The 24,588-nt window shown below is 39.8% G+C and overlaps 1 protein-coding gene across 6 annotated transcripts in view; it reads right to left on the reverse strand.

The window, feature by feature from the left end:
* Nucleotides 1–7,696: 7,696 nt before the first annotated feature.
* The window catches only part of RASGEF1A (RasGEF domain family member 1A), a 270,465-nt gene continuing 253,573 nt past the window's right edge, over nt 7,697–24,588 (reverse strand). For 4 of the 6 annotated variants that reach the window (XM_032786360.2, XM_075072567.1, XM_032786358.2 and 1 more), the window contains exons 4-13: nt 23,759–23,896; nt 20,799–21,020; nt 20,526–20,612; nt 19,092–19,184; nt 16,698–16,800; nt 16,321–16,400; nt 15,451–15,642; nt 11,849–11,972; nt 11,419–11,491; nt 7,697–10,394 (exon numbers count right to left, since the gene is read on the reverse strand). In XM_032786360.2, coding sequence (XP_032642251.1) covers nt 10,370–10,394; nt 11,419–11,491; nt 11,849–11,972; nt 15,451–15,642; nt 16,321–16,400; nt 16,698–16,800; nt 19,092–19,184; nt 20,526–20,612; nt 20,799–21,020; nt 23,759–23,896 — 1,137 coding nt within the window. In that variant the 3' untranslated portion in view covers nt 7,697–10,369. The remainder of the gene's footprint in view (nt 10,395–11,418; nt 11,492–11,848; nt 11,973–15,450; nt 15,643–16,320; nt 16,401–16,697; nt 16,801–19,091; nt 19,185–20,525; nt 20,613–20,798; nt 21,021–23,758; nt 23,897–24,588) is intronic. The other 2 variants (XM_075072569.1, XM_075072570.1) reach the window with 1 other exon arrangement.

A 24,588-nucleotide genomic window follows, 5' to 3' on the forward strand; every position in this document is an offset into this window, starting at 1 on the left:
CCTCGGATGTGGTAATATCTACCTCCACATCCTCATTCCTATTTGTCATCCTACCATTATCCCTCAGCTCCTCATTAGCCTCATTAAAGACTGAGGCAAAGTAGATCACAGCAGTACTACCAGCCAGGGGCCAAAATTTTATTGAATGTGTTGGGTCTGGGGGCCTGTCCCCTTGTGGTGCCCTGATTGCAGAACAGTTGCAGCAGGGACACTGTAAACGTCCCCTGCTTCCTTCATGTGCTTCCAAGTCTTAGCTATGAAATTTTGAATAAGTTCAAATGTGCTTACTTTTTTTCTCAGTCTCTATGGTCCAGCTAGTGTATTGGTACTTAATGCTGCTGGTACGGCTAGAAGGAAACTCTTCTGAGATCTGATCCAAAGCCCATTGAAATCAGTTTCAATGGGCTTAGGACCAGACATTTGAGCAGTAAGAATTGTACCTCTGCAGCTCACTCTCTCTCCCACTTCAGTCCTTCACTGCTAACAAGGTACTAACTGTGGGGATAGTTTTTGTAATATGCTGGGCACTAGTCTGAGACTAGCAACACATTTCCCTTGTAAGGATTTTTATTGCTTGGATCAATCTGAGCATGGTAAGTGCATTGGCAGGACAGAATAGAACGATTCCAAAGGAATGTTACCATCTGTCTGGCAAATATGGATTTTACTGTGCTTAATGAGCTACTGTGAGGGAATGATGCATATTTTAAGGAGAACTAATATGCAGTTTAAAGCTTGGCTGAATACTTGTTCTATTAGCACAGAGAACTATGCAAATGAAAACAGGGCATTGAAGAATTTCTGGAAATGCACATGAAAACAATGTCTGGAGAAACTGATAAAAGCCAGGAAATTTAGGGCTAAGCCTTAAATTGTAGAAGCTATAGACAAGGCATATGTCAGAACATTTTCTGAAATAGAACAGTCTGAGTGAAAAATCCTTCCATTTTCCACTGCAAAAAATGATCTGTTGTCCAGTGGAAAACCTGTGGAATGCCCAAGTTTGCCTCCCACCCCAAACTCAGACCTGGTTCATGATTTTCTAGCGAGATATGAATATATTACGTAGCCTAAGTCAATGGGTAGTCAATAGGCAGACCGTGGACCAAACCTGGACCACCCAATGCTTTTGAATAGACCCAGAAATCTTTTTATTTACTTTAGTATCATCTTTTTTACTATTATATTTTTCTGGAGTCTGGACCTTTACTATACCTTGATCAAGAAATTTGGACCTTGACAAAAAATGATTGACTACGCCTGGTCTAAGTCATGGGTTTGTTCCAAGAGGAGATAAAAGACCTAGGGACTACAGTGCTTGTCAAGCAGAGAAAGTGGTGCCTCTCCTTAATCATTTATAATTCTTTGTTTAAAAAACCATGTGTCATAAGGTATAATTCCCAAATCTGAACCTTAGCGTCCAAAATTTGGGTACCTGCATGAAACCTCTAAGCTTAATTACCAGCTTAGATCTGATATGGTGCCACCGATCAGGACTTTGGGTGGAGCCCCTGATTAGCTCCGGTCTCCCCAAAACCTTCCCCGGGGATCCCAAGACTCAGATTCCCTGAGTCTCACAATCAAGGGGAATAAATCATTCCCTTCCCCTCCTCTCTTCCTCCCAGATTTTTCCCTGCCCTGGGGACACTAGGAGAGATTACCGTGTTTCAGTGCCTTGAAACACAACACAGAGAGATCAGGTTTCTCTCCCCCTTTTCCCTCACCCAGAGGCAAAACAGATTCCGCTCCAGTGAATCTAAAACAAAGAGGAATTTTATCTCCCCCTTCTCCCCCCACCAATTCCCTGGTGGTACAGACTCAATCCCCTTGAGCCTCAACTAGGAAAAAAATCAAACAGGTCTTAAAAAGAAAGCTTTTAATAAAAAGAAAGAAAAGACATAAAAATTGTCTCTGTAATCAAGATGAAAATATTACAGGGTCTGTTAGCGTTTAAAAAAAATGAATAAACAGCCTTATTCAGAAAATACAATTTAAATATTTCCAGCAAACTACACACTTGCAAGTACAGAAAACAATGTAAAAACCTATATTGTTTTTCTGTCTGTACTTGGAAACAGAAGATTAGAGAGCCTGGAGATAGTGTGATCACCGTCAGAGTCTAGAGAGCAACTGACACAGAACAAAGGACCCACACCACAAACTTCCCTCCCTTGAGATTTCAAAGTATTTTGTTTCCTGATTGGTCCTCTGGTCAGGTGTTGTTTGTTAACCCTTTACAGGCGAAAGAGACATTAACCCTTAGCTATCTGTTTATGACACCATGGTATAAAAAATTCAATGTAATGGGAGTAGACACTTCCTGTACAACTCCTGTTCTATGTATTAGCCCCATGTGAGGGGACTCTGTCCATTTTTTGAAACTTCCAGGGGAGGAGAATTCAACAATATTCATTGCAGTTCTTAGACGTGTGCTTTTTATAGTTTGTGAATTTAATAAGAAAAGAGTTAATTGGGCTAAACTGCATTCCATGTAAGTTTCAATGTTCATGGGTGATACATTGTAGCAAATTCTTTCCAGTTTTCAACTGTCCTACAAGTGTGCAGGGACAGCAGTTTATGGCGAGAGGCTTTTCTGGAATCTGATGAGGCCATTTGTAGGATTTTTCTCCTTTCTGGGAGAATACTTGAAACATTATTAAGGAAACACAAGTGGATTCTCCTCATGAGTTACTATGTTCTTTAAATACTCACGAATACTAACAAAAGTAGATACAAACTGATCATCTTTTGGCTGTGGGTGGATAATAAGATTCATCTGAGTTTACCCTTACTCCTACTGCTTTCCAGTTTTTTTTTCAATACCAGACACAGATTCAGAACATGCATACATCTCACTGACTTCCAGCATCCACTTAAGTGGTTACCTGAAAAGGCTCATGATGCGTAACAGGATCCTAATGTAAGACCACTGATAAATCTGACACATTTAATAAAAAATTCTAACCCTAAATAAAAATCAAGATTAATATCTGAATAGCAAATAACCCAAAGTTCCAGGGGTATCTTGATCTAGGCCAATTTAGAAATATTGGGGCCTCCTTGTGAAGACTATATCTGAGTTCAAATCTCACCTCTTCTTCCTTGTCAAAAAAAGGTAGGAGTTGTTTGGATCCAGAGTTTTGGTTTGAATTTGGATCTATTGTATTTTAATGCTGGAATATTTCCTTCAGATTCAGTAGTGTTGTAGAATCATGACAGGATTTCTCTTAATTTGCCAGTAAATGATGGAGAAAAAACACGTTTTGATTGGACCCCATTAAGTAGTTTCAGATCTCCATAGATTTGTCTTGTGAAAGATTTTTTACAAAATTTTAAAGTGTATAGAATTGTGATTTTGGTTTTTTGATGTTAGTAACACAAGTAAGGAACAGATTTTTCATTAAATATCTGATATGCATCTTAAGAACATCTCGATAGATCAGACACACAAATATTTCCATTGGTTTAGTGTTTAGAAATCTGAAATGCATGTCAAATATAGGATGTTTCTCTAGCTTTGGATAAGGAAGAAATTCACAATCTTTTGAATAGGGCACAAAAGAACTAACTGCAATTTGTATATTAATTGTAATTCACGTTTCCTGTTCTTATGAAAAGATACTTGAGAGCAGAGTATGTTGCACTGCAGTAAGCCATGGTGAGAAAACAAATCTGGTGCGGAGGTACCACTGCCATTAGAAATGCTTACACTGAATTTAGACAGGTTTCAGAGTAGCAGCCGTGTTAGTCTGTGTCAGCAAAAAGAATGAGGAATCCTTGTGGCACCTTAGAGACTAACAAATTTATTTGGGCATAAGCTTTCATGGGCTAAAACCCACTTCATATTCCACGAAAGTTTATGCCCAAATAAATTTGTTAGTCTCTAAGGTGCCACAAATACTCCTGTTCTTTTTGCTGAATTTAGACAGGTTTCTTTCCTTTAACGGATCTGAATCATCCCACAGACATAATTAGGTTTCTAACAGTGCCCTCAAAATTACTAAAAATCCTTTTCAGAAAAGTACCCAGAAATTTTATTTCTAACTGTTCTGAGCCTCTAGGCCCATCTCTGAATAGCTGTGCGAATGAAGTGTCGAGAAGAGGCTTTCAACTTGGAAAGTTTTGAGAATTGCTTTTCCAAATATGATGCATTGTCAGTACAGGGCAGCAGTCACTCACTCACTCACTCATGCCCATTATAGCGAGACAAGATGGACGCAAGGGCAGCAGTATAGGAGGTCTATTGAGCTATGCAGAAATCTCAAGGCATAGCCAGTTATCTCTACCTTTGCAGTGATGCGTGTGGGAGGAAGAATTTGAAAACAGCCATTGTTAGTCTGGCTGCTTACTGAGCTAGAAATTCTTCCTAGATAGCCTGCACTAATGGTTTCAGATTAACTATTTCTGCAATTTAATTTTATGAGAGTGATTATCTTGCTGTCCACACAGTCCTGTTTTATGGCTCTTTGCAGCCCCTAGCAACAGTAGGTTTCTAACCTCTGTGCACAGGCTTTTCTGATTATTTGGGCAGAGCGAGAACAGGCAATCCGGAAAAAATGGAGTAGCTCAGCTGTATTTCAGATTACTGAAAGGAAACATCTGTCTCTTGGTCAATTCTAAACAATAATCGATCCCCCTGAAGAGGCCATAAATATCAGTTGGGTTAGTTGACTAGCAAAGTGAATTTTGCTGTTCGGGGTTGTTTGCTTGAAAATTTTACTCCTCAGAGATTTAATTTGATAGATCAACAATCTTACTTGTATTGTTCAAAAACATCTTACTGGCATTGCATTATTGCTTGACATAGTCACATTGTGTTCAATGGAAGTAAGTGTCTGGAAAGCAATTCTATTGTTTATGCCCATGCTTGTGTTGAGTAAAATAGTAAATTTAATGTTAATGACTGGATGGGAGCATGATTAGAAGTGATTCTCCCAGTATGTAATATGCATGTTCATTTGTGAGGATGAACTGACCATCAGGATAACACTTGCCAGTTGGTTCCTGTTGTTGTTTCTGGTAAACCTCACCTTCTCCAACAAGCTATAATGGGAACTGTTTGTGATGAAAGCTGTATTGCTCTGCTCTGCAAGTCCATTATGAATGTTTGGTTGCTAATACAATCCACTCTGAGTATTTGAGACTGCCACAAATCAACCCCATCAGTTGATCAGGTCTCTTTTCAAGGATGGATTTGTGGGGTTATGACACTGGTAACTGGCTTGTGTGCTTGGATAATGAGCCAGTATGGATAGGGCATGCGCCTGCAATCTAGGAGACTTGGATTCACTTGCTTGATGTGTTGCGTGACCGTGGGCAGGTCACTTCTTTCTATCTCATTTTCCCTACCTGTAAAATAGGGCACTGTAAAATAGAGTGCTTTGGCAATAGTCTCTGGGTAACAAGAAAACACTGAACAAATTCATTGGAAGCAAGAGGAAGATCAAGGATAAGGTAGGCATGTTACTCAACATGGGTGGCGGGAAACAATAACAGAAAATGTGGAAATGGCAGAAATGCTTAATGACTCTTTTTTGTTTTGGTTTTCACCAAAAATGTTAATAGCAATTGAACATCTAACGTGGTGAATATTAGTGAAAATGAAGTAGGATCAGAGGCTAAAATAGGGAAAGAACAAGTTAAAAATTCCTTAGATGTGTTAGATGTCTTCAACTCACAAGGGCCTGGTGAAATACATTGTAAAACACACAAGGAGCTGACTGAGGAGATAGCTGAGCCATTAGCAATTATCTTTGAAAAGTCATGGAAGACTGGAGAAATTCCTGAGGACTGGAAATATATTTGCCCTTTTCTAATCTAGAAAAAAGGGAAATAAGGACAAGTTGGGGAATTACAGACCAGTCAGCTTAACTTCAGTATCCAGAAAGATAATGGAGCATATAATTAAACAATCAGTTTACAAACACCTAGAAGAAGATAAGGTGATAAGTAATTGTATGGATTTGTCAAGAACAAGTAGTGTCAAACCAACCTAATAGCTTTCTTTGACAAAGGATAACAAGCCTTGTGGATGGGAGGAGTGGTAGATGTGGTATATCTTGAATTTAGTAAGGCTTTTGATACCGTCTTGCATGACCTTCTCATAAATAAATGAGGGAAATGCAACCTGGCTGGAGCTACTACAAGGTGGGTGCACAATTGGTTGGAAACCATCCCCAGGGAGTAGTTATCAGTGGTTCACAGTCAAGCTGGAAGGGCATAACGAGTAGGGTCCTGCAGGGATCAGTTGTGGGTCCAGTTCTGTTCAATATCTTCCTCAATGATTTAGCTAATGGCATAAAGAGTACACTTATAAAGTTTGTGGATGATATCAAGATGGGAGGAGTTGCAAGTTCTTTGGAGGACAGGATTAAAATCCACAATGGTCTGGACAAACTGGAGAAGTAACTAGGATGAAATTCAATAAGGACACATGTAAAGTACTCCACTTAGGAAGGAACAATCAGTTGCACACATATAAAATGGGAAATGACTGCCTAGGAAGGAGTACTGCGGAAAGGGATTGGGGGGTCATAGTGGATCACAAGCTAAATATGAGTCAACAGTGTAACACTATGTTTAAAAAAACAAACAAACCGCGAACATCATTCTGGGATGTAGTAGCAGGAGTGTTGTAAGCACGAGATGAGTAGTAGTTCTTCCACTCTAGTCTGTGCTGATTAGGTCTGAACTGGAGCACTGTGTCCAGTTCTGGGTGCCATGTTTCAGGAAAGATGTGGACAAATTGGAGAAAGTCCAGAAAAGAGCAACAAAATGATTAAACATCTAGAAAACATGACCTATGAGGGAAGATTGCAAAAAATGGGTTTGTTTACTCTGAAGAAAGAAGTCTGAGGGGGCACATAACTTTTCAAGCACATAAGATTGTTACAAGGAGGAAGAAAAATTATTCTCCTGAACCTCTGAGGATAGGACAAGAAGCAATGGGCTTAAATTGCAGCAAGGGCAGTTTTTGTTGGACATTAAGAAAAACTTCTAGTGCCGCAGTCAGGGTGGTTAGGCACTGGAATAAATTGCCTAGGGAGGTTGTGGAATCTCCATTGTTGGAGATTTCGAAGAGCAGGTAAAACACCTGTAATGGATGGTCTAGATAATACTTAGTCCTGCCATGAGTGCAGGGGCCTGGAATAGATGACCCCTTGAGGTCTCTTCCAGTCTTATGATTCTATTCTATTGCTGGAAAGCAATATCTAAGAATTATTCAAGTGCCAGGATTCCTCCGTGAGAGAAACTTTCTAGTGTGCTGAAGCTAGTGTACATCTTTTATGGCTGCTGTATAAACAAGATAAAGGATATGGGTGAGAGTAGACACTCTGGAACTTCACCTTCAGGTTATGTGAAGTGTTTTAGGCAGCTAAAGTGCCTATCTTCCTGCTTATGTTGGAGCAGCAGTATGCTATTATTTATAGGTATATTTGAATATATAGTTCAATGTATGTGGAAAAAACATGCTCTGAGCTTAATGCTGCAGTAGATTTTCCTTGAATATATATTGAACTCTTCAGGGAAGCATAAGGTAAGATCAGATATATATAAGCCCGGCTGAAATTTCAGTCAGTCAGCCAGCCGATTCACAAAAAGCTACATTACCTGCCAATGTTGGATCACCTCATTCAGCCCTCGGTTGCAACTTCATCAGATTGCAAGAGAAAAATAACCACAGATAAAGTTTAGCCTGGTTGAAGCAACTTGGTTTTTATTAATGCAAGCACATCCAGTCAAACACAGAATATCCTGCTTTATGGTACAGCTTTATATGTAGCAATGCAGCTCAGAATAGCAGAACACAGTATTTAAGGAATGTATCAGACTGAAGGAGGAAAAAAATGAAAACCAAACCCATGTAGACACTGCACTGATTTCAAGTATATACTAGGACTGATAGACCAGTGAAGTGCACATTCATGTAAAAGCTTTTTTTAATACATATACAGAAAGTGTTCTAAAACTGCATTTCAAATATATACTTTCTTAAATTTTAAGCATCCCTTTTTAAAGTTCAGTTACATAAACAAAGCTGATATACAATCCCTTTTTATAGTGTCTGACTATATCACTAGCTAGAACTTCTCTGAAAGTGCAAAACACTGTAATAATACAGTATAAATATTCTTACTCTACCCCAGGGCTGAAAATCAGTACTTCAGCACAGGAAAAATAGCAGCAGATCACAAGAAACCGAGCTATCATCTTGCTTTCTCTGGGCCGTTGGTGTTCACAGCTAGCTTTGTACTTCCTCCTTCCACTTTAATCAGATTTGTTTGTTTAATAGCAACTATTCAACTTTTGTTTGTTGCTCTTTGATCTCAGTGCTATGAGAACAGCAAAAGGTCCATTCCTTCCCTTGCAGCCTCCCCTCCCCACCTGGTGTATTTACTTTTCATAAAAACAAATATCTAGGGAAAAAAGCTCTCGTTGGAAACATATTAAGGGCTTAACGCTGCAAACGCTTACTGTGGGTAAATGCAAGTGGGACTACTTAAGGTTGTAAGCATTCAGTAGGAAGCATTTGCAGGATTGGGAACAGAAAAATTGCTTTAACAGCCCTGACCTGTGGTCCAGCTAGTCAAGCATTCTGTCTCCAACAGAGGTCAGCACAAGATACATCAGAGGAAGGTACCTGCCCATCTACAGGAGTGTACAGCACTAACTTGCTCATAGGCCAAGCTTTTTCCCAACCCCCTCAGTTAGAGATTGGTTAATGCCCTGACATACGAGAGTTTGTATCCCTTCCAAGCTCTTGATGGCATTGAAACAATCCTTTCTAATGTAACCGTCTGGAGGTTCTCATTATCTAGATAAATATCCAATCCTCAGCCCCTAAGAGAACAAGTGTTGGGAAGGAGAACTGACAGTCCTGGGTAACAATAGGTTCATTAAACAAAATTGGAGGCTGATTTTTTTGGTCTCCCTCCTGGTTCAGACATCATGGGAATGGGGAGGATGATCAAATTTGTTCTGAAAATGGATAGCCTGAAGTGTAATATGAGCTGGTCAGACACACTGGTTATCATAGTCAAATTATCCAAAATCAAGAACAGTTAAAAGGAGAAATTGGAAGCATCATTAGTTTATAGATCATCCCTAATTAGGACCCTGATTTGGGGTTTAAAGGCCTGATTCGGTGCCAGTGTATGTTTTTAACTTAACATTAACTTCAATGGGCTTTGGCTGAGGCCTCCAATGATAGCTTGAATATATGCCAGAATAATCAGATGCCATAGATTCTTAGTCTTAATTGGTTGTCTGTCAATTCAGGCTAGCATTTTCAAAGGGACCTAGGGAATGAGATGCCCAAATTGAATGGAAATGGCATGTCTCTCTCCTTTAAGCTTCAAATTTGATGTCCCAGTTCATGTCCTCCCTCCCCCTCTCATTTTAAAACTTATTTTCCAAAAGACATATTACATTCATTTTGTTGAGATTATCTAGATTAGACACTCTTTTCTTTTTAAAATAAATCCCTGATAAAGAAAATGAAAAATATTCTGCACCCAAAACTCAAAGGATAGTTCCCAAAGTGTTAATACTTTTAAAAAAAAATCTAGCAGTTGTCCTGTTTCTTCTCTTCAAAGCATGTAACAAAAATATGTTTTGCTGCACCTTCACTGTTGTAGGCAGGCATACTCTAGTTCATGTGCCATATCTTCCCGTTTATTTACAAAGTACGTTATAGCTGGTTTTTAGACATCCATATTTTTATTTTGCTTGCTTCCAGCCCAGAATCATAGAAGGTACACTGGACAATTTCAGTACCTTGTAAGGCACTATTCTCCAATGTAAGAGAGGAACAGCCTCACTGCAGATGTCTAAGGCCCTGGTCCTGCAGACACTGATGCACCTCCTTGACTTGAGCATGTGAGTTGTCCCAGGGATTTGAATGTGACTCTTCATTCCTTCCCTTCAACTCCTTATCTGCTTAAAGTTAAGGAGATATGTCAGTGTTTGTAGGATTGGGACCTAATAATGTTGAACCTGTGCAGTGTTTTGGGTGTATTTGGTGTGTGTGTGTGTTTTTGTTTTGTTTTTTTAAGGTGGAAGTAATAAAAATAAAGATTTGGATGTCATTAGACTAAGACCTCACCATGGATACCATGTCCCATGATACACTTCATCTCTGAAAACAGGGCCCTGCCCTTGTGTTTTTAAAATAAAAACCAAAATCCTTCATTTTTAAGTGCCTTAAGGTTGACATGTGAAATATTTACCACATTTATTTCATAAAAGGTATTGTATATACAAAACAGACCTCAGCCAGTGAGGTCTTGTTTCTCAATCCAAGACATTCACTATTTAAAAACAAAGTTCTTCCTGTGTGCTTTAGAATCTGCAGGTCAGATCCAAAATCTCAGGCCCTATTAAGCAGAGTTGTCCTAGAAATGAAAAAAAAAAAAAAATCACATGTATTATAGCAATTCTTCTTCCTACCACAATGAAAGAGGCATTCTTGTTCAAGGTAATGAAGTCGTGTCAGATTCCTTGTTTTCATTGTCAGAATTTTCTTTAAGGGCCAGATCCTAAACTGGTCTTACCTGGGATAGCTCAACTGAAGACAATAGAGATGCTGATTTACATCAGCTGAGAATCTGGCTCTAAATCTTTCCTCCTATCTGATCAGAATGGCAAGTGTGTGAATGATGACTGTGCAGTCTAATGTCAATGCAATTGTAGGGCTTTCACAGGAATCTGAGCATTCAAAGCCCAAGTATAGTGAGCGCCATGGAGTAGTGGACAATGGAAAGAGTCCTCTCCCTGCCCTGACCATCCACGGGCATCTGTCCAGAAAGGGCAGCCATAGTTTAGCTTCTTGCACTGTCAGCAGTGCTGCAGTACCCAAAGGAGGGGTGGGTTCAGGCAAATACTACACTCTCTTCCCAACACACTGGCTAGTGCTTGGAGGATAGTGCTGGGTTTAGTGCATGCTACACCTCCTGTACATAAGCAGCAACTACTGCTCTTGAGCAGGCTCCTCCAAGCGTTCCTGGTGGCACTATGCATTCCTCTGCATTACCCTGGCACAATGTCTCCAGCCATCATCGCAACCATACTTAACTCTGAGAAATAACACCCTATTATTTCATCTCTCAGCCTATTCAGAGTCTCTTCAACTAGGATTGTGGAGTCAAAACTAAATGTTTAAAAAGGTTGAAAATCACTTATAAATAGTCTTGGGACCTAAATTTTAATTTCAATGCATGGTGTGCACAGCTGAGTAAATCAGTTATTTCTCTTGTATGCAAATGAAAAGGGGAAATTTCAAAGCTATGTGTCCATCTACACCATACATGGAACATGCAAGTCTGGCTGTGTATATGCTGAGTGCATGAAGTGAGTGCATTACAAAAGAGATTGTTTATGGATACAGAAAGGGGCTAGGATTTTGAAAAGATTTTATACCTGAGTGTCTTCCAGCTGTCTTTTTCCATGTGATTTTCTGGACCTTCACTTTCGAAGGATGCTATAAACAGAGCTAGATAAGAAAACAAATAAGAGTGATCAAAAATGGATATGTCCAGTTTCTCAAAGAATCATTAAAATAATCAATGAAATAATGATGTTGGTAGGTGCTAGATTAGTAAAATGTAGGCAGTGGTCATACAAACTTATCTAAACTGCCATGTCATTTTTCTAATGTGATCTGGAGGGCCAGTTCAGGAAGATTAAAAAAAAAGTAGAAATGCGTGTTTTTTGTTTTTTGTTTTTTGTTTTTTGTTTTTTTTGCTTACACATTCCTTTATTTTTCCTTCTCCGGTGCTCTTCTCATGCCTATGCAACAATAGAAGTAAAGACCCACTATAAATGTAAATAAAAGACTGAGAGCTTTTACCTTCTTCACTGTAAATAGGTGCCGTGAGTAGATAACTCTGGATCTTCTTGTCCTTCTCAAAAGGACACTCTACTTGCTTCCATGTTATGAAATCATGAATTAGTCTTGAAATTTCCCAAAATTTCTGCATGAGGCAATAAAAACAACATAATATTAAATAAATATTTTCTTTGGTTTCCTATCTAATTCAGTCAGGCTCCTTGGCCTCAGGTTCAAGGCCCCTTAATCTTGCTCTGGCTGATGACTCTGCTCATTTTCCACTACTCCACCTTCTCACTCCCTATCCTGTCTCCTTACTGCTCCTTTTAACCTTCTTTCACTCCTAGCTTCACACCTGCTCTTCTGGGGTCCCCTAGACTTGGAACAGTCTGTCACCATTTGCCAAACAACAAATATTTCTCTCCTCCTTTATATCCCACGGTCCACCAGCAAGCCTTCCTCTTTCTGCTCTGGAATCACGAGCTGTTGACCCATTTCTTGCTTTGTGTGTGTGATCTTTCCATTGTACTAAAATTTTCAAAGCAGCCCTAAGTATAAGCTCTTCAGAGAAAGGGTCTTAGTTCATTTGTAAAGCATCCCTTAAATTTAAACTATGCAAACAATTTAATAATTTATGTAATCAACAGCTATTTTTTCCACTAAATATTTCCAGGAGCACCATTTCTCATATTTGTTAGAATGAATGTGGTTGTGTATGTGGTGTTTCGTTTCTTTTTTAATCAAACATGCTTTTAGGAGTATATACGGAATATCAGAATGTATCTGCAATTATTATGCAGGGAGAGAATCCAAGTCTGGTCCAAATTCTGCTATGTAAATCACATGTAGATTTAAAAAAAAAAAAAAAATCTAATGGCAGCAACCATGGACTGAAGTACTGTTTCTGTTGAGGTCAATGGCAGTTTTCTCATTGACTTCAAGTAGAAGCAGGATTGGGTCCCAGGTCTATACTGTAAATAAATTCTGTATTTCCTTATTGGATGCATTGTGTATTGGACATTACTGATGTGAGATACTTGATATTTGAATGACAAGGGAGGAGAATGGTAACTGCTATTCCTAGGTGTTAAGATGTATTCTTCATGTTTGCTGTGCAGATGAAATGAGGACTTGAGAATTAGCAGATTCCTTAACAGGAGTGCATTGGGCTATAGCAATGAATCAATTTGGGCTAGAAAACATGTTGTAGGTGTTTGTTTTTTAAATAGTCCAGAGTGGGAATTCTAGACATTAGAGTAGGGGTTCTAAAGACAACCATTCTAGAGAGAACTCCACGCCCTACTCTGACTTTTCTCCCAATCTAACACTCCTTGTTAATCCTTTATTAGTGCAGGACAAGATGGGAACTCCTGGTTCAAGTCCTTGTTTGCATTAGTACACTGCTCTGAGAGAGTCAGCGTTCTCCCCTGGTGCCATTTACCAGAGTTGCCACTTTTGGCCATTGTAATCTTTTCCATATACCTAGCAATTCTCTATAAAGAGAAATTCCTATAGGCTCTGACCTTTACTTAGCTTCTGTTCTCTGGAATCTGATCTGACATTTGACAGATGTTAAAATAGCGTTGTAACTACTATCCTTCACCACCCACCCTCAATCCTTTCAGGATTCTGAATGCCTTAATGTCACCTATTGCTGCAAGAATATAGACCTAGTGTTGTTAGCTTTTCTATTTAAGTTCTTGAAATAGTTCAGGCTGTCTCTCACAATTCTTCCTCTGTAGCAATCTGGTTCCTGAGCAGTCAGCCAGAAATGTGCTTAGAATTCCAAATGTGTCCTCACTAGTCCTCCACATGTACTTGGGAAAGAGTATCTCATGGAAAAGAAAATAGGGTATCCAACTTATGTCGTCATTGTTCAACTACTGGAAGTGTCTCTTGTGTGTTCTTTAAGTACATTTATTGGCTTTTTTGAAGCACCGCTAAATACCATTTGGCTGCAGCATGTGATTATTCAGCATAGCAGCTCCTACTGATCGTCACAGAATTCGTACAGCTAAACTTACATGCGCTGCTTTCTAGATTTAGGAATTTGTGTTTCTTTATGTCTCTCCAGTGCCTTGTGACTCAAAGTTTGATCCCCTCTTTCTGTCTAGTCAGTTTTTTCTAGTGCTTGCTCCATTGCTGGAGCTAAGCTTGATAGACCTATGGTGCAACATCCTCAACTTCGCTTAGATTTGTTTTCAACTTTAGGCATAACATCCACACTTCTAACCTATTGGTTACTTCCCAGTGTTTCCAATACCCTCTAAAGATCATTCTGTTAGTGGTTCAGTACTTTTCTTGGTATTTGAGGAGGAACCATGTCAGGTCTAGTGAATGACCCATCTTCAGTAGTCAGATTACTCAGTAAGAGAGAAACTTCAGTAACCTAGTTCTAGCCTATATGAAGCAACAATGTCCATTAGATGAGGGGGGATTTCTAAAGCGAACCAATGTGGTGTACACTAAACTAGCCTGTGTAGACCTTGTTTGAAACAGCACTACACTGATGAGCACTAGGGAACTTCTAGTTTGTGCTAGTAGGGTCTACATGGGCCAATTAGTGCACAACATGTCGGTGTGCTTTAGAAATTGCACCCTACTAGTGATCAGTGCTGCTCTTTGTAGACAAGCCCTTAGTGTGAACTTGCTTGAATCAGGATCTCTAGTTGACACTGGGCCAAATCTAATCAACCGTTATCAGCCAAAATACTTTTCTTGTCCTACTCTAGAAAAAACACCTCATTTGTCATAAACTTCCATTTTCCCTTCAGAAGAATGAAACAAAGTTTAATTTGTTTTCTGCTGCATCTCCCTTTTATAATCCAGCATGGCTTCTTTTGTGCTTGGAGATTACTTTTTTGTTTTCACAACTTCTGCTATCTTTTTTTAATTTTTCTACACTGGCTCTTTAAAATCATCTTTTGTATACTTTCAATACTATTCTATAAATTCCTCTATCCACCTCCACGTGTGATCTTGTAATTTCTCTTTCACGACTTTTCAAGCCTCTTATTATCCGAGCTCCCTTGTTAAGTGTTGTTGAAGGATTTTCCCTTTTTTTTTTTTTAGCATCCTTCATACTAGTGTTTCATCACATTCTGTTCTACCCAGCATGTCCCTCTTTGCTGAAATCCTGTCTTCTTTCAATTTGATCTGTCTCATGTGTCACTTTGGTTAACAGAGCCAGTTGATTATAGTCACCCCTGATCGCATACTTTCTACATTTTCTTGTGCATTTTGCTTATTCTTTTATATTCAGCTTTTAAATATGGTATCACTAGTGTTTTCAATTGTATTGGAATGATCAGTTAACGTAGTTGAATTTAAATTTCTGCAGTTTAGGTGTGTGTGTGTGTGTGGTATTTAATCTGTAATCTAGATGTACTTAATCCACTTCATGCTTTCCAGTGTATTATGCTTATAGGAATTCGATATCTAAAGTTCACAGTCCTCCCCCTGGAAAACTATTTGCCTCCATGTATTTATTACAGGCAGGCTGAATAATTTAGGAGACATACTTATACTGGACTATAAGGATTCTCTATTTACAAATAATTTGGGAATTTAAAAATTAATATATAGCATTTGATTATGCTACTTCTATAATTGGAGAGACCTACCTTGAAGTTTATCTGTCCATTGGGCAAGCGGTTTGTGTGCATCTTGTGCAGAAAGTAGATATCTTTAATGAACAGGTTGAAAACGGGGATGACAATTTTTTCCCGATTGCTGTTGGCAGTCTGAGATCTCTGTGCTGCTCCCTGCAGGGCTGTCCGGTAATTACAAAAGTTGCTGGATGGGTCCATGTGATGCTGTTTTAAATAACCCCCCGCCCCAAAATACTATTATTATGTTTCTCATAGATATGATCTAATCCAATGATTGTATAATTAGATCAACTGCTAAAAATAAACAAAGAGTAACATCTGCTTTTCTTTTTCTTTTCGGATCCATTCATAATCATTGAAGACAGGCCAGTCAAGGTATGTAGTTTGGATCTAAGCTTTGGATGCAAGGTACTGGATTGACATTACATTTAATAAACACCTTTTGGTGGCTTAGGGAACATTTAAAGGGAACAATGTGCTTCCCTAAAAGACGCTTAATCTACATTTTTATCTGTCTGTTGCTTGTGTTTTGGAAGTTTCTTAGTGAAGATTTTTTGATCCCAATCTCCACTAGATGGAGTACTTTAATTAGAGATCCGGGTAAAAAAGACACCATCCATTTAGATCTAGAGGTGAGAGAAATGGTCACTGTTAAAGGAAGTGCCTAGGAATATCTTTGAGAATTCATTCCACTGTTAGAAAAGTGTCATATGTAGGGAATTAAAAAGAAGAAAATCTGTACCAATCTTTTTCCCATGGCAGGGAGAGGACTTCAAGTCAAGAGAAATAGTGCCAACCATCCCCAACTTATATGCATCCACACCTATGCCTAAGGCATTAGTACCTGATTTTTATTAAACAGGGTGTAAATCTTGTATATACCTCTAAAACATCGAATTTCGCTGTTTTGACCTTGGACCAGGTTTTCTTTAGCCGTGCTACAGGACTCAGGTTCATGCCAGCTGAAATGTAAGGGAGAGAAAGATGATTAAAACAAAGTTTGAGTGTACTTTTTTTAAATGTCAGTGCTGCATTTTTACATTCTTGTGCATTTTATTCTCTGGAAGACACTTCACAGCTGATACTTCCAGCTAACACCTAGTGCATTAATCTGTCACGGGTGCATGATACCACAGCAGGGGGTATGCCTACAGATGGAGTCAGTGAAGCTGGAGAATATGTGACCGTGCTCATGTTGCTTAGGCTGTCAACTGTGGCAGTCTTGACTACAAGCCAGGAGCTATGCTGGAGATACTCACAGATAATGGCCATCATTGAGTTGAAGTTTCCGATGTTGAAGCACTCTCGTGCCACATCAATAAAAAATTCCACTATTCTCGTCCGCTGCTTTTTCTTCACAACCTGAAACAAAGAACATGCCTTTGAGATGAAAGGGAAGGTGTGTGTGAAGGGGGGCGGTGACTGGTAACAGCATCTCCCAGAGGATTCGGGGGCCTGGGGCAAAGCAGGGGAGCTGTAGTGCTTGTACTCACCCAGCAGTGGTTTGGGTCTTCGATGGCATTTTGGAGGTGGGGGGGCCCTTCAGTCACTTCGCATCTTCGACAGCGCTGAAGGGCCCCCTGCCGCTGAAATGCCGCTGAAGAGCTGGACTGCCACGGGGCCCCTACGGGGCCTGGAGCAAATTGCCCCACTTGCCCCACCCTCTGGGCGGCCCTGACTGGTGACCTTCCAGAATGTCCTTTTGGAATTGGCGTCTCTCTGGGCCCTCTCCACATGAGGTCTTATGAGGCAGCCTTAAGGGTATTCTGGCAAGATTCTCTTTTTTTTATTAAAAAATAGCCACTGGATTTGGGGCTTCTATCAGTTGAGGGAGGGAAGTGCAGTTTTTTGTTCACATATGAGATAAAGGATTAGGGAATAGCATACAAACAAACCAAATTCTCTTAAGTAATTTCTTTGTCCCAGGGAGGGAGGGGGGAAAGAGAGAGAGTGAGAGAATGAAGCTGCCATCAGAATGCCAAAGATGAACCAACAGTTCAAACCTCAAAGAAACGAATGCCAAACTTGTGTCCTGGAGGAGCTGTAGGTCTTAATTCCAAGGTGAAATGAAAAGGGGAAGGGGCGACAGTGTTTCTCAAGCCTTAGGTGTTTTTCATTATCACTAAGGAGATTTTACCCAAACTTCTTAATGACACTCGAGGATGATGACAGAATATAAATAATTTTCCTTTACTGCAACGATGCTAATGGGTGAGGCTAGTTATCTGCATTGCATGTTTGGTTTCCTTCCCATCAGATGCAGTGCCGCGTGCTGGTTGTGCTTTACCAATGGCTGGCATCCAAAGCCTATTAGTACTAAAATTACTCTTATCCCTTTGGCTTAAATTCCTTTGTTAAAACTCTTTTTCCTGCACTCTGACCTGCAGGGCTGGCCTGGCTAATACACATGTGGTCCTCTGTGTCCCTTCCATCATTCATCTTCAGCCGGGAACTATTTTTAAACAGAATATGCTATGTTATCTTACTGTTGTTTTGCTGATGTCTCATGACAAAAGAAAATGTTTCAGTAGTCACAAGTTGGCACAATCTTCAGCATGGAGACTAAGAATGTTGTTTTGGTTGCTTTAATAAATGTGTTGGTGCTGCCTGACAATCTCAGAGGTTTTTTTTGTAATTGAGTATCCGTGGGAGCAATCTCTCTCTAGAGACTAGTATTAACCAATGAGATTTCAAAAGAGGCCACGACTGGCATCTTTGTAGCTAGTCTCAGCAGAGGGTCACAGACTGAGTGGGTGTGGAGACTGAACTGCCCACAGAGCAGATTTTTCATTTCGAAGAGCTGATACATGCCAGTATTGATATTGCCCTTGCAGCTCTACAGACTTAGGGACTGATCCTCAGCTGGTGTAATTCAGCAGTGTCCCACAGATTTCACTGGAGCTATGCTCACTTAAATTGCAGGGCTATTGGTGTTCCTACTTTGAAGTGTTTATTTCAAAGTGGCAAAATGCTCCTGGAACTCCAGATGTGGTGATCAAGTGAAAGGAGAGCTCTTACACTTGACACAACAGGAATATGTATACAAAAAGAAATTGACTGGGGCAGTACAGTTTTTGTGCATTTTCCCATTATAGAAGATATTTAGTTTATACGGATTCTCTCTCTCTCTCTCTCTCTCTCTCTCTTCCCACTCCCCACTCAGTTTCTTCTCCTTAATCCTGTGTGTACAACAGCAGAAGGTATTCCCATGGCATTCAATGTCATCCCAAAATAAGCAGAATGACTTAATTGCATAATGCTATGGAAGAAGGACAAAGTGAATTTGCAATGCAGCAAAACATTTGTTTTACTACTGGTAGCTTTGGGAATAGCCAAGCGTGCTATGAAAACACAAAAAAGCTATGTTAAATCAAATTTTATGGAAGTTCCTCTTCAGTGGGTGTAACTAGCATAAATATGGAAGCTATGCAGAAATATAAATCACGGGGCGTTGAACCTAAAAAACACTGGAACGTACATAACTTCATGCATGAGTTGTTCTATTGATTTAAGTGGGACTACTCAGGTGCACACGGTGGTGAATTTACTTAAATTTCTGCAAGATCAGGGTCCCTATGCATAACATCACAATGATGTGGTTTGTCTTTAAAGGCAGGGTTCCTTGATAGAAAGAAGATTCCCCCAGTACTTACCCTACAAATCTCTGTAGCCACCAGCATGCTGAGGCAGTTGAACCAGTTGTCATAGGCCTCCAAGGTGTAGGTTTTGGTAACATCGCCTCGGCACTAAAGAGAAAAGGCCATATATTAATCCCCACTAAGCCCAAATAAAGATTACTGTAAATGTATCCTGTCATCACACGTTAACTGTAAACCGGTATCTGGTAATGAGGTAACCTCACTGAACAGCTCTGGGTTATAAGCACACAGAAGGGTGGAGATATTTCTACTTATTTTTTTTCTGCTTAGGTGGGTTGTGAGAGAGAAGAAGGCAAGGGTTATAGATGGTTCAAATGTGTCCAAATTTTCCTGCCCTTTACCCATCTTCCTCAAAAGAAATTGTGTGTGTGTTCATTCTCGCTCTCTCATTTAACATATTACCTTATCTGAAGAAAGTTAAGAAAAAAAAGTTGCTTGTGAAATTAGTGTCAGTTTAAGAATGCCCCACTAGATTATTAGAAATGATGCTTCAATTAAAACTTCTGATTATTTCTACTTAATCTGTAGAAAGCATCTATAATGTTAATATCTCAGCAGATTTCCCTAGTTCCTGTTCTTACAACAGATTTGCCATTGAGGGCCAAGGGGGAAATGAAGGGGCAATTGCCATCTCTAGCATCTTGTCTTCCAAACTTCTGAACATCCCAATGTTAAAGCACCATAAAATACGAAGCGGAGCTGTTTCTTTGTTTTTCTTTCACTCTTTAGCTGTAGCTCCTCCAGCAAAGGGCAAAAAGTAACATGAACCCACAGTTAGAAGCAGCAAAACCAGTGCTGGACATTTAGCAAGTGGTGTCCTTTTGGATTGTGCCATTTTACTGGTTAAGAGAAGATCTGTTTGTGTTCCACCCTCTGAATTATAATTCAGGTGCAATGGGACAAACCTGTTTGGCATCCACCCAGCAGAGATGAGAGCCTTTCTCAAAAGAGTGAATAACTCTGTATTCCCTGTTCAATATTTAAATAGTTATTCTTTCTTTCCCTAGAAGTCCGCTTATGTGTTAGCATGTGTCTGGATGGCTGGCTCAAGTTAACATTAGAGAACACACTAATTTACATCAAGGAACTAGTAATGCTTGATCAACAGCATCAGGATTTAACTAGCCCAGAGTTTCAAGAAGCATGAGGGAACGGCCAGGTCAGAGAGTCAGAATGTTTTTATGAACTGCTATAGCAGCAGGAGTAACTCAGCTTTTCTTTGGTAAAACCAAAGAAAAAGACTATCATGATGTTTGTCCCTGAGTATGGTAGAAACACTTGGAAACAGAAACCCAGGTAGTTTCAATACTGCTAAACCAGACTTGCTAATTCTGTGGTAGCTGAATTGCCACAGAATTCTGCTACCTCCTAGCCTTTCATGAATCTGGCATACAGACATTTGAACTGCTGAGCCTCTTTACTCCTTACCCACACACGCACCTTGTGGTTATCCAGGGAATCCATGTGACTGACAATCTGCATCAGATCCTCTGCGTAAATGTTGCTCACCCTCTCCTGCATTGGGGAGTAGGAATTGTCAATGTACAAAGACCAGCATAAACAGGACTCCAGCTGAAAGGTATGCCAATGGGGCCTAAGACATTACCAGAGTGGCCTTCATATCTCTCTCTCTTACAAGCTTTGCTCTAATTATCCTGACTGAGCTTAGGCAGTGTGAAAATGTGAAAATCGAAATCTCACCAGCTCAATATGAGTTAGCTGCTGCGCCAAGATCAGTGGGTCACAACATATGCTCAGTATGTCCTTCTGGGTCGACTGAGGCTTGTTTTTAAGGATGGTTCCTTTATCAGTAACAGGTTGCCTGAATTTCTCTTTTATCTCCTGGTACTGACTCCTTGCAGAGAGGGTCATCAGTAGATTCTGTGTCATCTGGCTGATGATCTTCTTCACGGTTCCATTTTCCTAAGCGTAAGATGACAGAATCATTGATAAGTAGGAACCTTTACTCTGTACTGTGAGTACAAATATGGGATTTGTATCAGCAAGGAATTTCTGACTGGTTAATAAGGCTGCTTAGCATCTGGTATTTTCTATCCTATCATCAGAGCTGATTTTTATGTGCAAATGAGCCCATCTCAGGGTACTCTAAATATCTATGTAGCTTTGCAAATTAACACTTGCACACCCTCCTCCTCAACTTTTCTTTCAACAGCTCTCTTTCAGTTGCCAAAGCAATTACTCAGCTTTCCCGTGCCTTCCTCTTTCCCTATGATCTCTCTCCTGGTTCCCATGCATCAATTTCTTTGAAGTACGGTGGTGCTTTAAGAGTTAATGTTGTTGCTGTCATGTTCTCTGCATCCAGAGTCAACTGGATGCACTGAAGTGGGGTGGAATGGGTCTGTGACTATTCAAGGACACCACCAATGTGCAGTGATGACTGAAAACTATGTAGCAGATGCAAGAGACGATGGCTATCAAAAATTTGTCTGTAGTATGCTATAATTAGGCAATAATAGTGCCATACCGTTGCTTTACAAGGCAATAATCTGGCTCCAAAGCGGAATCAAATAAGAAGCTGAAGGCAGCATACCTTTATCCTGATGAGGCAACAGGATTATTGCTCAGCAGCAGCTGGCTGGAGCTATTATTGCTATTATGCTGCGAAAGCCTAAAATACAAGTTTGCAGGAGTTTCTTTAAGAGTTCTGATTCTGCTCAGAGTTACATTGGGTTTTACACCATAAATCCATTGACAGTTGATTTACACCTGCATAGATGAGGGGAGAATGGCCCCCTAGCAATGGATTATGTATTTTGCAAGATAAAGGAAGAAAGTTTAAATGTAGGAGAAAGTGAGGGTGGTGGGTTGTTTAGAGGTTTGTGTGATTATGGAGAAAGCAATTGAAATGGGATAAAACTTAATGAGTTGCCTACAGTCCACATGGTCCTTGAATTTATAAATCTGAGTCTAAGAATACAGTCTAAATATTTGCTCATTCCACCATAAAAATCTGTTATGCTGGCCTCGAGTCTCCAAGTCATTAGCATGACTGCCTTAGATCTGTTTCTATTCACTCCTAATATCTTATACATCCAGAAAAGCAGGGAAGCTGAAAAAGGTGAAAAATTAAAAACTAAACTAAACAAAACAAAACCCAGTAACTTTATTTTACACCCTGCTAGGTAATTTATTCAAACATAAAAGAACAGGAGACAAACAGTGAGGCTGGGAGCCATTGGCTATTTGTTAGTGTCAAATTACATTTCTAGGGGTCAGACACAGCCTAACCCTTCTCAGACAGAGAACTTGACATGTAGCCTTCTTAAAAGGATAAATGCTACGATACTATAATAAACGGATATCACATGAAACCTCAGCAACTGGTGCGCTGAACCACTCCATAAACCCAGTGATTTTTCTCCCAACTGGCAATTTATTCTTGTATATAAAGCTAGAGCATGTCCTCTTGTTCCCAATAATAGAGATTTGAAATGCTCCTATCACAATGGCTAAAAGTCTGAACTTTGCTATATCAAAGTGGAAAACGTTTAAAAGTGTGTCACCTTTTTATGACAGGATCCCTGCCAACTACTTTTTTTTCCTGTTTACAAAGACAACAGAGAGGCTATTGTAATCTTACCTCTTTTTCACCTATTAGGACACTGACATTTTCTTAGTAGCATGCAGGTAAACAATACCACTGACTCAATGAACTGGCGTACTTCCTTTTGACAACAGCTGAAGAAGCTAATTGTATAATAACTTATTGCTGCCTTCTACAATGCTTTCAAATCTGTTCCTCTTCATGCTTCTCTTAAATCAAACAATGCACATATATAATCCTCTTGTCCTAAAAAGCTAGGGAGGCTAGTCTTTAAATGGATCCAAAACATTGGAAAACATTTTTTCCACTTTAATTCTTATGATCTATTCATTTTACTTTTTTTTACCTTCAATTTCTTCAATATAGTCTTCCCCTCATACTCCCCCCCCTCCCCATCCCTCTTTCTGACTCCAGTTTTGTAGTGACTTCCTTTGTCAAGCGAGTTTACTAATTGTTTCACAATAGCAGTCTCCATTGCTAGTTTTAGCCACTCTGGATCTACCAAATTGGCAGGTTACTCTGGAAAAAGTTTTCTCCTGTCTTGCTAGACATGAAAGCTCACAGCAGTTCAGATTTGTAGCTAGACCAGTGTTGAAAAGGTAAACGTCAGAGTAAAGATCTTTCTTTCTTGGTGCTAGTATTACCGAGCTATGTGGTACTCTTGTTATAACTCTTGTCATAGTTCTCATTGGGGATTGGTCCAGAGGCATTGAGGACTAAAACAAATGCTTTTATAGCTAGCATTAAAGGTTCTTTTGAAAGTTACAGTCCATGTGGATCAGGCACTGAGGGGGATGCATAAAATACACTGTACTGTGTGTTGGAATTGTATTCTACCGTACAATCCTCTTTCTTTCTTCCTCCTCTCACCTCCTATACCATCAGCAGGTGCTCTCTCATCTCCCCCTGGGACTTGGCAATACACACCCAGTTTTTCCTAAGTTCACCTCCTAGCCCATATCCAATGGTTGCTCTGACAGCTCAGCAGCTGCTATTCTAACCTGGTTAGGAGATGTACAGCAATGGTGGGGAGAAAATATGAAGATAACCATACGTGGAAGAGAAACCTAGGAATACAAGTTATTTCCCACCTTACCTCATCACATTGCGTGATCCTGTGAGCAATCTCCTTCAGCTCCTTCATGGATTTCTCATCCTGGAAGTCATAGGGGAATGTTTCTGTCCATTCTTTCAGGAGCTGAATGATCTTGGCAGCAAAGGATTTTAGCTTTGCCTAGAGAGGAGTAGAGATGGGTTGATTACTGACCCGTGGACCTCTTATTGCTGTGAAGGTGAGTGAATGTTTGATGGAGGAAAGTGTACAGCCTGAGCCACAATCAAAAATAATTGAATCAGTAGCAGGTGTGTGAATTTACTAAAATATGTATTCAGTTGTGTTGATTTCACACAGAGAGAGCTCCCCAGCTGATGTAAATTAGCCCAGCGCCATTGAAACTGGTTAGCTTTTATTTCTAAACCAAAAGCTTTGAAGATATTTTAAGGCTAGTCATAAATAGCTAGGGAGATGATGGTTTTGTTCAACTGAAGTCAATGTTATGTGGCTGACTTACACCAATTGAGGACTAGAGCAATACCTTAATGTCTTAATTGAAATGTATACACAGCTGCCGTGTCATAACCAAGCATCTTTCCGATGAAGTGCTCCTAAAGAATGTCTTCCTTCTGTAGAATTCTTTTCATCAGGACCCCTAGACTGTGCTTTGGTTGAAATAACCAATCAAATAAATAAATGCTACAAAAAAGGCTGTATGTACTTTGCATTACATCTAAATCAAAAGGGACATTGACAATAAAATGTTGGCTCTTGCTCCAAAAGCCCTCAGAGAAAGGAGTTAACTCTGCACCTCTGTCACCTGACAAGTGAATTCTCTAGTGTCATGCACTGAGGCTGTTCAATCATATGGA

Source organism: Chelonoidis abingdonii, chromosome 15 (genome assembly GCF_003597395.2).
Source record: "Chelonoidis abingdonii isolate Lonesome George chromosome 15, CheloAbing_2.0, whole genome shotgun sequence".
Lineage (NCBI taxonomy): Eukaryota > Metazoa > Chordata > Testudines > Testudinidae > Chelonoidis > Chelonoidis abingdonii.